At 47.1% G+C, this 12,442-nt stretch overlaps 1 protein-coding gene across 1 annotated transcript in view; it reads left to right on the forward strand.

Annotated features, from left to right (window-relative positions):
- LOC116967225 (phytanoyl-CoA 2-hydroxylase interacting protein) overlaps positions 1-12,442 on the forward strand; it is a 32,638-nt gene that overhangs the window by 9,590 nt on the left and 10,606 nt on the right. Inside the window, exon 2 of the mRNA XM_033013673.1 lies at positions 11,752-11,951. Within this exon, the coding sequence (XP_032869564.1) occupies positions 11,787-11,951 (165 nt within the window). The 5' untranslated portion in view covers positions 11,752-11,786. The remainder of the gene's footprint in view (positions 1-11,751; positions 11,952-12,442) is intronic.

Below are 12,442 nucleotides of genomic sequence, written 5' to 3' on the forward strand. Positions count from 1 at the left end.
CCACCCTCTGTGTGAAAAAGTTGCCTCTCGGATTCCTATTAAATCTTTTCCCCTTCAACTTGAACCTATGTCCTCTGGTCCTCGATTTCCCTACTCTGGGTAAAAGACTCTGTGCATCTACCCGATCTATTCCTCTCATGATTTTGTACACCTCTATATGATCTCCCCTCATCCGCCTGCGCTCCATGGAATAGAGACCCAGCCTACTCAACCTCTCCCTATAGCTCACACCCTCTAGTCCTGGCAACATCAATAGACAATAGGTGCAGGAGTAGGCCAATCGGCCCTTCGAGCCAGCACCGCCATTCAATGTGATCATGGCTGATCATCCCCAATCAGTACCCCGTTCCTGCCTTCACCCAATATCCCCTGACTCCGCTATCTTTAAGAGCCCTATCTAGCTCTCTCTTGAAAGTATCCAGAGAACCGGCCTCCACCGCCCTCTGAGGCAGAGAATTCCACAGACTCACAACTCTCTGTGTGAAAAAGTGTTTCCTCGTCTCCGTTCTAAATGGCCGACCCCTTATTCTTAAACCGTGGCCCCTGGTTCTGGACTCCCCCAACCTTGTAAATCTTTACAGAACCCTTTCAAACTTGACAATATCTTTCCTATAACATGGTGCCCAGAACTGAACACAATATTCTAAATGCGGTCTCACCAACGTCTGATACAACTGCAACTTTGATGTTTCGACCTGAGAAAGAGCTTCTAGCTGTCTCCCTGTTGATGCTTCTCATAGTTTTATACACATCACTCAGGTTCTCTTCTTTTAATGTATTAACGTCCTATTAAGCACAGGTGAGTTGAAACTCTCCCCATGCACTCTCAAGCACAATAACTCATGGTGTACACACCTCCTCCAATGGAGAGATGAGTGTTTATAAAATGTGTTCAGTCTTGCGTCCAATATCATCTCCGTGGTCATCAATCAGACATCATCTTCATTTACAACCAGCAGGTACTGATGCATGTTAACAGCAGGGGTGAAAGCAGCTGAAATATCTTACCGGCAGGGGATGTGTCTCTGCCAATGTTGACTTAACCAATTTGTACAGCAGGACATTTTCCAACTGATATACCATAACTGACAGGCTTTAGTTCCATTCCTGCTTATCGATGAGTGATTAGAAGGTGGATAAATTGCTGGAGAAACTCAGCGGGTGAAGCAGCATCTATGGAGCAAAGGAATAGGTGATGTTTCGGGTCGAGACCCTTCTTCGCTCCATAGATGCTGCCTCTCCCACTGAGTTTCTCCAGCATTTTTATCCACCTTCGATTTTTCCAGCATCTGCAGTTCTTTCTTTAACATATGAGTGACTAGATATAGTGTTTTTGTCTCCATCTACCAAGGGCGTTCGGTCCTGAGCTCAGGTGTTCTATGAGGCACTTAGTTTAGTTTAGTTGAGATTAGAGATACTACATGGAAACAGGGCCTTTGGCCCACCGAGTCCATGCCGACCAGGCATTACCTGTACACTAGTTCTATCCTACCTTCTATGGCCAATTTAGTGAGGCCAGTTAAACCCACACAGAGATGATGGTAAGAGAATGCCTGAATATTTTTATATATCATTATATCTTCACTGTCACCTTGGCCAGCACGAGCTGGAGTGAAGGACACTGCCTGTGAGGCCACACAGTGCCTGTGAAATTAATGATCAGGACATTCCCACTTGTGGTCTGTAAGGTGCCAAAGTTGCTCATGTTACTGCCTAGTATAAATTTAAAATATATTTGTCGTGGCCAACTGTGATTAAGTTTAATCGCATAGTTATAAATAATTTTATTACGTCGATGGTTATAATCTTGCTAAAGGCAGCTCACTCTGCCAACATCACATCCAAACACAGTTCCTCCTTACCGCCCACGCCCACCAACATGCCCCATCCACGCTGGTCCCACCTGCCCATGTTTGGCCCATCCATCTAAACCTTTCCGATCCATGTACCTGCCCAAATATCTTCTAAACATTGTTATTGTTCCTGCCTCGACCACCTCCTCTGGCAGCTCGTTCCGTACACCCACCACCCTCTGAGTGAAAAAGTTGCCTCTCAGGTTCCTATTAAATCTTTCCTCTCTCACCGCAAACCTGCAACATACGAGGAATTTGGTTTGCCATACAGTAATACCAAAACGCACAACTGCATAAAAATGTGACATAAACATCCACCACAGTGGCTCCTCCACATTCCCCACTGTGATGGAAGGCAATAAAGTCTTCTCTTCTTTCCTCCTTTTCTCCCGTGGTCGGGGCGGTCGAAACTCCCGCAGCCTGGAGCTCCCGCACCCGGTCCCGAACCGAGCGCCGTGATTTTAAAGTCTGCAGGCTCCCGCGGTTGGGGCTCCCAAAGTTGATCCCCAGCAAGAGGCCACCAGCTCCTCGATGTCAGGCAGCAACGCGGACAGAGATACGATACGGACCCCGTCGAGGAAAGAGATTTAAAACGTTTCCCCTAAAATCGGCTTAAAATGTTATTTATTTCCATCCCCACAGGTGCTGCTTGACCTGGTGAGTATTTCCAGCAGTCTCTGATTTTATTGCAGAACAGCAGTGGCTGCGGTCTTTTACTTTTGGGCCCAGGTACACAGTGGTCTTCTGCAGAGACCTTGGGCACCGCCCGATGGATAGTCTCTTCTTCACAAGTTTGCTGTGAATTCTCACTCTGTCAGCGCTGCTCCCGCTGGGAGTTCACACATTGTAGACGTGAGAATGGAATCAGTTTCAGGGGATTTGTTTTCTCTGTTCTATCCACCCCCCCCCCCCCCCTGTTCTATCCACCCTCACCCCTACCCCCCCATACAGTGCAGCACTCCCCTCACCCTCACCCCCACCCCCTCCCTCACCCCCACCCCCTCCCTCACCCCCACCCAGCCCCTAAAACTAATCTAAACCATGGTGCATCTGTAGAAATTGATAGTAACCATGGCGACATGCCGACCTGCTTTGTCACTGGGTTCACAGGGTATAGGAGTAGAATGAGGCCATTCGGCCCATCGACTCCACACCGCCATTCAATCATGGCTGATCTCTGCCTCAAAATCCCATTTCCTGCCTTCTCCCCATAACCCCTGACACCCGTCCTAATCAAGAATTTGCCCATCTCTGCCTTAAAAATATCCACTGACTTGGCCTCCGTAACTCATTGAACTAACTGTGGCAATGAGTTCCACAGATTCACTACCCTCTGACTAAAGAAGTTTCTCCTTTCACCTCCTTTCTAAAAGAGCGCCCTTTAATCCTAAGGCTGTGACCTCTGGTCCTAGACTCTCCCACCAGTGGATACATCCTCTCCACATCCACTCTATCTATGCCTTCCATTCTTCCGTAAGTTTCAATGAGGTCCCCCCTCATCCTTCTAAACTCAGATTCAGATTCATTGTGCAGTGTACAGTACAGAGACAACGAAATGCAGTTAGTTAGCATCTCACCCAGAAGAGCGAACATAGAATAATGAGCATTAAATATATATACGTACAGACGTACATATAGTAGTACTCCAGCGAGTAGAGGCCCAGCACCGTCAAACAGGTGTTTCTCTTATGCAGTCATGGCGTGACGATGGGTTTCATCATTTGCCGTGTGGGGGGTAGGGGCGTGGGAGGGTCATTTCGTCCCTCGTTACTTAAAACCAATTGGCGCTTTTGTTCGAACTTTGCCCTTTGTACCACGCACGACACAGCAGCGAATTGTTGTCACTGCCCTGGAATAAAGTGAAAGGATTGGCAGCCTTACTCGTCCCCTAACGCAACAGGGAGTCACTTAAGAACAATCAAATTGTATTAGTGAACCAATTATAGAATCCCAGAAGAATAAACACTTCATTTTTACACAATGATTTGCTTTTTGCCCAAGTCTCTGGGAGCTACTCGAGGCTCGACTGAACGAGGTTGTTATCCCAGCATTTGGCAACGAGTGTTGGGCACAGGCCAAATGCACCACTCCACGTTCTTCCGCCCGTCTGTCACGGCTAACCGAATCCATCTCTCAAGAAATGAATTCAGAGGAAACTCATTTTTCACTTCTCCAGTAAATTCACACCAACCAGCAGCCAAGTTGTATAACAAGGCACTGGGGACTAATATTAGCGAGCGCACAGTTAGGCTAGAGTGTCTACAAAGTAGCGCAGAGTGACTGGGTAAACTTGGCTCGCTGCTACCTGCCCCTCACTGAGAGCCGCCAGCATGGATCGCACGCAATGTGCCAGAGTCTTAGAGTTACATGAGGCATCACCAGCATCATGAATCAAACTCGTCATAGAAGGGCAATGAGCAATTCTCTGCTAATATTCAATACCCGTCTTAAATATATTGCTAACCAGAGACAGTGGTTGCCCAGGTAGACAAAAGTGCTGGAGAAACTCAGCGGGTGCAGCAGCATCTATGGAGCGAAGGAAATAGGCAACGTTTAGAAACTTACAAAATTCTTAAGGGGTTTGGACAGGCTAGATGCAGGAAGATTGTTCCCGATGTTGGGGAAGTCCAGAACAAGGGGGTCACAGTTTAAGGATAAGGGGGAAGTATTTTAGGACTGAGATGAGAAAAACATTTTTCACACACAGAGAGTGGTGAATCTGTGGAATTCTCTGCCACAGAAGGTAGTTGAGGCCACAGTTCATTGGGTATGTTTAAGAGGGAGTTAGATGTGGCCCTTGTGGCGAAAGGGATCAGGGGGTATGGAGAGAAGGCATGGATGGGATACTGAGTTGGATGATCAGCCATGATCATATTGAATGGCGGTGCAGGCTCAAAGGGCCGAATGGCCTACTCCTGCACCTATTTTCTATGTTTCTATGTTTCAGGCCGAAACCCTTCTTCAGACTGAAGGAAATAGGCAACGTTACGGGTTTCGGCCCGAAACATTGCCTATTTCCTTCGCTCCATAGATGCTGCTGCACCCGCTGAGTTTCTCCAGCATTTTTATCTACCTTCGATTTTCCAGCATCTGCAGTTCCTTCTTAAACATTTAGAAATGAAAGTATTCACGCAAGTGAAACAGCAATTATATGCCAGTTATGTGAAATTATTAATAAATACAATGAAGTGAGGCCGATGGAAAAAGTTTGTACATTAGGAGGTGGAGGAAGGACCACCAGGTGGGTTATGAGTGGTTCAAGACCCTGGAGGCCAGTGGCCAACGCCACCAAATGGTCAACGGCAAGAGATACACACTGCCCAGCCCAACGGCCAGAGGCATCTTCACCTGTGGGAGGGTCGGGATGTCAAGGTCTAGTCTTCGCCGGCCACATTGGGAGATGCAACTAGCAGGTGAAACATTCCCCTCTCCAAGCAGGAGAACATAGAAACATAGAAAATAGGTGCAGGAGTCGGCCATTCGGCCCTTCGAGCCTGCACCATTCGCCATTCGATATGATCATGGCTGATCATCCAACTCAGTATCCCATCCCTGCCTTCTCTCCATACCCCCTGATCCCTTTAGCCACAGGGGCCACATCTAACTCCCTCTTAAATATAGAACATCGAAGCCCCACCGTCATCTCCCGCAGATAGATGGATGCCAACCACCCAGCACGGTGGCGCAGCGGTAGAGTTCCCGCCTTACAGCGAATGCAGCGCCGGAGACCCGGGTTCGATCCCGACCACAGGAGTTTGTACGTTTTCCCCGTGACCTGCGTGGATTTTCTCCGAGATCTTCGGTTTCCACTCACACTCCAAAGACGTAAATGTTTGTAGGTTAATTGGCTAGGTACAAATGTAAAAATTGTCCCTAGTGGGTGTAGGATAGTGTTAGTGTGCGTGGATCGCTGGTCGGAGCGGACCCGGTGGGCCGAAGGGCCTGTTTCCACGCTGTTTCTCTAAACTAAACTAAACTAAACTAAGCACTCAGGTCACCCCTCAACCTTTATGAAGGAAGGCAAGTCCCTTTTACCTGTATATTTCAGTAGTTGCACTGCCTCTGTGAACCGATGTCACATCCCCAGATCATAGGATCAATTTACACTTATACCAAAGCCAATTAACCTACAAACCTGTACGTCTTCGGAGTGTGGGAGGAAACCGAAGACCTCGGAGAAAACCCACGCGGTCCCAGGGCGAACATACAAATTCCCGATGGACAGCGCCCGAAGTCAGGATCGAACCCGTGTCCCTGGCGCTGTGAGGCAGTAACTCTACCGCTGCGCCACCGTGCAACAGGGAGTGACTTGGTCGGGTAAATGGCTGTAGGGAGATAATGACTGAGTGGGCTTAGGCAATGTGTGGGCAAGTGAGGGAGGGCTGGAGCGTGGGGAGGGAGGAGGAGGGAGGAGGAGGCGGTGAGATTACTGGAGGGTGCATGTTGCTCATTCACGACCCCCTGATCTTAATCTGAATAAATACTCTATTGAAACAAGAGTTCAGAAAACTGAAATCTTTCATGTTTTGTTTCCATGGCAACAATCAACCTTAAAAAGAGGAAGGCGGCTGCATATAAATAGATATCGCACGCAGTCCAGCATTCCTCCTGCATGTATTCTTCACCGTTCCTTGAACTGCTTGCCACTATTCCTTTTCTATTTTGTATGGCAACCATTTTTAAGATGCCTGATTTCCCATCTTTTAAGAGGCAGGGACTTGAGTTTCCGAAGCTCATGCCTCCGACACCGGGCATCACACAGGAGACGATACGCCGTGGCCGCGGTTTTGGGAACGGCTCCATCCAATACCGCAAGAATTGCAGCGAATTGTGGATGCCCTTATCCTCATGTAAACCGTGTTGGGGGGGTGGGGTGGGGCAGATCAGTTCTACCCGCTGACCAGCCGATAAAACATTTTGCAGCTCCGTCAGCTGTTAAAATTGCCAACCAACTCTCAATATCTCTGAATGGTTCTGCAAACATTCAAACTATTATTCAGACATTCTGAAAATTAATTAAAAGAAGAAACCCCTTGAAACAACTGAGATAATTTAAGTAAAGTCAATTAATTACAAAGTTATAAACTATCTTGGTCCCACAGGCCAATTGATTTCCTGTAAATCTTATACAGTGTGATGGGTGGAACTGTCAAGGATTGTGATACTCAGGTAAGAAGTTATCTGACAGACACAAAGTGCTGGTGTAACCCAGCGGGTCCGGCAGCATCTCCAGAGAACATCGATAGGCAACGTTTTGGGTTCAAGTTCAAGTTCAAGTGAGTTTATTGTCATGTGTCCCTGTATAGGACAATGAAATTCTTGCTTTGCTTAAGCACACAGAACATAGTAGGCATTGACTACAAAACAGATAAGTGTGTCCATATACCATGATATAAATATATACACACATGAATAAATAAACTGATAAAGTGCAAATAACAGAAAATGGGTTATTAATAATCAGAGTTTTGTCCGAGCCAGGTTTAATAGCCTGATGGCTGAGGGGAAGTAGCTATTCCTGAACCTGGTTGTTGCAGTCTTCAGGCTCCTGTACCTTCTACCTGAAGGTAGCAGGGAGATGAGTGTGTGGCCAGGATGGTGTGGGTCTTTGATGATGCTGCCAGCCTTTTTGAGGCAGCGACTGCGATAAATCCCCTCGATGGAAGGAAGGTCAGAGCCGATGATGGACTGGGCAGTGTTTACTACTTTCAGACTGAAGACAGTCTGAAGCAGGGTCTCCAGCCGAAACGTCACCCATTCCTTCTCTCCAGAGATGCTGCCTGTCCCGCTGAGTTACTCCAGCATTTTGCGTCTATCTTCGATTTAAACCAGCATCTGCAGTTCCTTCCTACACATAATGTCTATATTTAGTATGAGCCAGCATCTTTGATATAAACTCACATCTGCAGTTCCTGCTTAGTGCAGTAGATGTTGCCTGCATTATTTTAAGCATGTTAATTAAATTTTCATTCAACGATCTTTGTCCCTAAGGAACCTCCTGGAGGTTTGAACTCCTGACTTACATAATCCCAGCTGGAATTTCAAGTCTGCTCTGCTCTGAAGAGACGTTAGCTAGATGCTCAAAGCTGTCCTGGTCCGTTTGTGACTTTGAGTTCTCGTCCCACGCTGGGATATAGTTACCTCCTCCTCATGACCAGATTGTCATGAGTGGCCAGAGGTGAGTATAAGTGAAGACAGGCACAAAATGCTGGATTAACTCAGCGGGACAGGCAGCATCTCTGGAGCGAAGGAATGGGTGATGTTTTGGGTATCAGACCCTCCTTCTCTCCAGAGATGCTGCCTGTCCCGCTGAGTTACTCCACCTTTTTGTGTCAATCTTCGGTTTAAACCAGCATCCGCAGTTCCTTCTTACCCAAGTATAAGTGAAAATGTCTTTGATATTTTCACTGACAATTTCAACGTTAAAGATGGCTCAGTGGTAGAGTTGCTGCCTCACAGCGCCAAAGACCCAGGTTCAATCCTCACAGTGGACGCTGTCTATAGGGAGTTTGCACGTTCTCCCTGTGACCGCCTGGGTTTTCTCCAGGTGCTCCGGCTTCCTCCCACTTTCAACAGGTATGCAGGATAGCAGGTCTTCAGCTATGAGAGATTTTCAATATCAAAAATACTGGAACAGAAATCTCTGCTAACATTGCCTTTGCCCAGTGGAGGTTGGGTGCTATATCTGCCCAGTACAGTGAGTCCATTTATGCAGAGAAAATAATCTTAAAAATAAATGAAATCTCTGGAGCAAAAGGTGTTTAATCAGCTGTGTGATCACAGATGCATGAACAGTGCAGAACTTGCCATTTTAAGCGTTTTTTTAACATCATAATGATAGATGTGGCAATTTGTGCTTATAAGGGTACTAATAGTGCCAAGGTGCATTACAGTGACATAAATCAAACAACCTCTGATGCCAGGAGAGGTGGAAAAAGCTTGATTTAAGAGGGAGGTCGTGAGCAGTCTCGCTAGAATTTAGAAGATTGAGGAGGGATCTTACAGAAACTTACAAAATTCTTAAGGGGTTGGACAGGCTAGATGCAGGAAGATTGTTCCCAAAGTTGGGGAAGTCCAGAACATGGGGTCACAGTTTAAGGATAAGGGGGAAATCCTTTAGGACCGAGATGAGAAAAACATTTTTCACACAGAGAGTGGTGAATCTGTGGAATTCTCTGCCACAGAAGGTAGTTGAGGCCACAGTTCATTGGCTATATTTAAGAGGGAGTTAGATGTGGCCCTTGTGGCTAAAGGGATCAGGGGGTATGGAGAGAAGGCAGGTACAGGATACTGAGTTGGATGATCAGCCATGATCATATCGAATGGCGGTGCAGGCTCGAAGGGCCGAATGGCCTCTACTCCTGCACCTATTTTCTATGTTTCTATGTTTCTATGTTTCGGGCCGAAACCCTTCTTCAGACTGAAGGAAATAGGCAACGTTTCGGGCCGAAACCCTTTCGGGTTTTGGCCCAAAACGTTGCCTATTTCCTTCGCTCCATAGATGCTGCTGCACCCGCTGAGTTTCTCCAGCACTTTTGTCTACCTTCATTTCTAAATAGCTGCTTCATTATTGATTATGCAACACCCAGTTAATGGAATTGTTCCACAGAGTGACCTTGGGAAGATTCATTGTTGTCATTGCGCCCAGGGTCAGTATCTGCTGCACAGCACACTCAGAGACTAATGCCCCCGTCCCACTTAGGAAACCTGAACGGAAACCTCTGGAGACTTTGCGCCCCCACCAAAGGTTTCCGTGCGGTTCCCGGAGGTTGCAGGTGGTTGCCGGAGGTTGCAGGTAGTGGAAGCAGGTAGGGAGACTGACAAAAACCTCCGGGAACCGCACGGAAACCTTGGGTGGGGCGCAAAGTCTCCGGAGGTTTCCGTTCAGGTTTCCTAAGTGGGACAGGGGCATAAGGAACCAGTAGCCGTGGCAAGTCATTTATTAAGTTCTCCCATTGAAGAGGAGATTATGCTACATTAAATAAAAATTGGCCAACATAGTTGGGTCAGCCCAAGTTCAAATATTCAGCGTTCAATCATTTTGAAATTGTAAAATTTTCTGTACTTTCCAAATAAAACCAACAGCGAACATCTAGAATACAAAAATAAATCACAGGATTACATTGCGTCTCAATTTCAGACGTGATGGGATCTCAGGTTTCCTAAACCCTTTCTCTACAACCGGCATCATGCAGATGCCAGGCTCAGGAAGGTGACAATACAGGACATCACTGAAGGGTCAAAGACTTCACCACCTTGTCCCTTAAACTCCAGGACTCTCTCATTCTCCACAACTCCCTCACCTCTATCTCCCTCCCTTCACACCTGCCTCCTGATGTCTTTTTTTAAATATTATCTGCCTCAGATATTAATAATAATAATAATGGATGGGATTTATATAGCGCCTTTCTAACACTCAAGGCGCTTTACATCGCATTATTCATTCGCTCCTCAGTCACACTCGGTGGTGGTAAGCTACTTCTGTAGCCACAGCTGCCCTGGGGCAGACTGACGGAAGCGTGGCTGCCAATCTGCGCCTACGGCCCCTCCGACCACCACCAATCACTCACACACATTCACACACACAGGCAAAGGTGGGTGAAGTGTCTTGCCCAAGGACACAACGACAGTATGCACTCCAAGCGGGATTCGAACCGGCTACCTTCCGGTTGCCAGCCGAACACTTAGCCCATTGTGCCATCTGTCGTCCCGATGATTATAATCTTATATTAATTAATTATTATATTATTATATTAATTAATATTATAATATTATCTGGTGGAAGCAGATGCAATAGTGTCATTGAAGAGGATTTTACACAGACACATGATACATGGGGAATGGAGGGAAATGGATGATGTATAGACAGAAGAGATTAGTTTAGCTTGGCTTAATGTTCAGTGGACACATCGTGGGCCAAAGGTAGACAAAAGTGCTGGAGAAACTCAGCGGGTGCAGCAGCATCTATGGAGCAAGGAAATAGGCAACGTTTCGGTCCGAAACCCTTCTTCACACTGATGTAGGGTGGGTAGAAGAAAGGAAAAAGGAAGAGGAGGAGCCCGAGGGGCTGAGGGAGAGCTGAGAAGGGGAGGAGACAGCAAGGGCTACCGGAAATTGGAGAATTCAATGTTTGTGCCACTAGGGTGCAGGCTGCCCAAGCGGAATATGAGGTGCTGCTCCTCCAATTTCTGGCCGAAGGGCCTGTTACTGTGCTGTCCTGTTCTATGTTCTATGTTCTACATAAAGAGGTGCAGGAAGGAACTGCAGATGCTGGGTTGAACCAAAGATAGACACAAAAAGCTGGAGTAACTCACCGGGACAGGCAGCATCTCTGGAGAGAAGGAATGGGTGGCGTTTCAGGTCGAGATCCATATAACCATATAACCATATAACAATTACAGCACGGAAACAGGCCATCTTGACCCTTCTAGTCCGTGCCGAACACATAATCTCCCCTAGTCCCATATACCTGCGCTCAGACCATAACCCTCCATTCCTTTCCCATCCATATAACTATCCAATTTATTTTTAAATGATAAAAACGAACCTGCCTCCACCACCTTCACTGGAAGCTCATTCCACACAGCTACCACTCTCTGAGTAAAGAAGTTCCCCCTCATGTTACCCCTAAACTTCAGTCCCTTAATTCTCAAGTCATGTCCCCTTGTTTGAAACTTCCCTACTCTCAGTGGGAAAAGCTTTTCCACGTCAACTCTGTCTATCCCTCTCATCATTTAAAAAAACTCTATCAAGTCCCCCCTTAACCTTCTGCGCTCCAAAGAATCCTCCTGAAGATTCCTTCTGCTCCAGTGCTGTTGTGTTCTACATGCTGAGCATGGTGTTGAGTATTAACAAGGCTGAGTATTGTGACTGAGGTTTTCTTTCCCTCTGCAAGCAGCGCACACACACACACACAGAGGGAGAGGCCGTGAGATGGAGCTGCTATCAACACCCCACAACATCAAGATCACCAGCATCACCTGCGACTCCTTCAAGATCTGCTGGGAGACCGATGTGAAGGACAGGGAGCGCATCACACACTACTTTGTGGACCTCAACAAGAAGGAGAACAAGGACTCCAATAAATTCAAGCACAGGGTAAGCTTGCGGTCTGCAACCAAGCGCTAGATGTTCCCTCAAAGAACATCCGTGAATCGGGTCTGAAGACGTTCCTGTAGTTAAGTCTCCATCACTGAGACTTAGTTAGAGTTAGACAGCATGGAAACAGGCCCTGAGAGAAACATAGACAATAGGTGCAGGAGGAGGCCATTCGGCCCTTCGAGCCAGCACCGCCATTCATTGTGATCATGGCTGATCGTCCACAATCAGTGCCCCGTTCCTGCGTTTTCTCCCCATATCCCTTGATTCCTTTAACCCTAAGAGCTAAATCTAACTCTCTCTTGAAAACATCCAGTGAATCGGCCTCCACTGCCTTCTGTGGCAGGGAATTCCACAGACTCACACAACTCTCTGGGTGAAAACGGTTTTCCTCATCTCAGTCCTAAATCCTTCTGGCCAACTTGTCCATTGGCACCCAACAAAGAGAGCTCCAAGTGGGCTAGTGTTACCCGCACCAACGTTTAGGGCAA

The sequence above is a fragment of the Amblyraja radiata genome, chromosome 39 (genome assembly GCF_010909765.2).
Source record: "Amblyraja radiata isolate CabotCenter1 chromosome 39, sAmbRad1.1.pri, whole genome shotgun sequence".
NCBI classification, from domain to species: Eukaryota; Metazoa; Chordata; class Chondrichthyes; order Rajiformes; family Rajidae; genus Amblyraja; species Amblyraja radiata.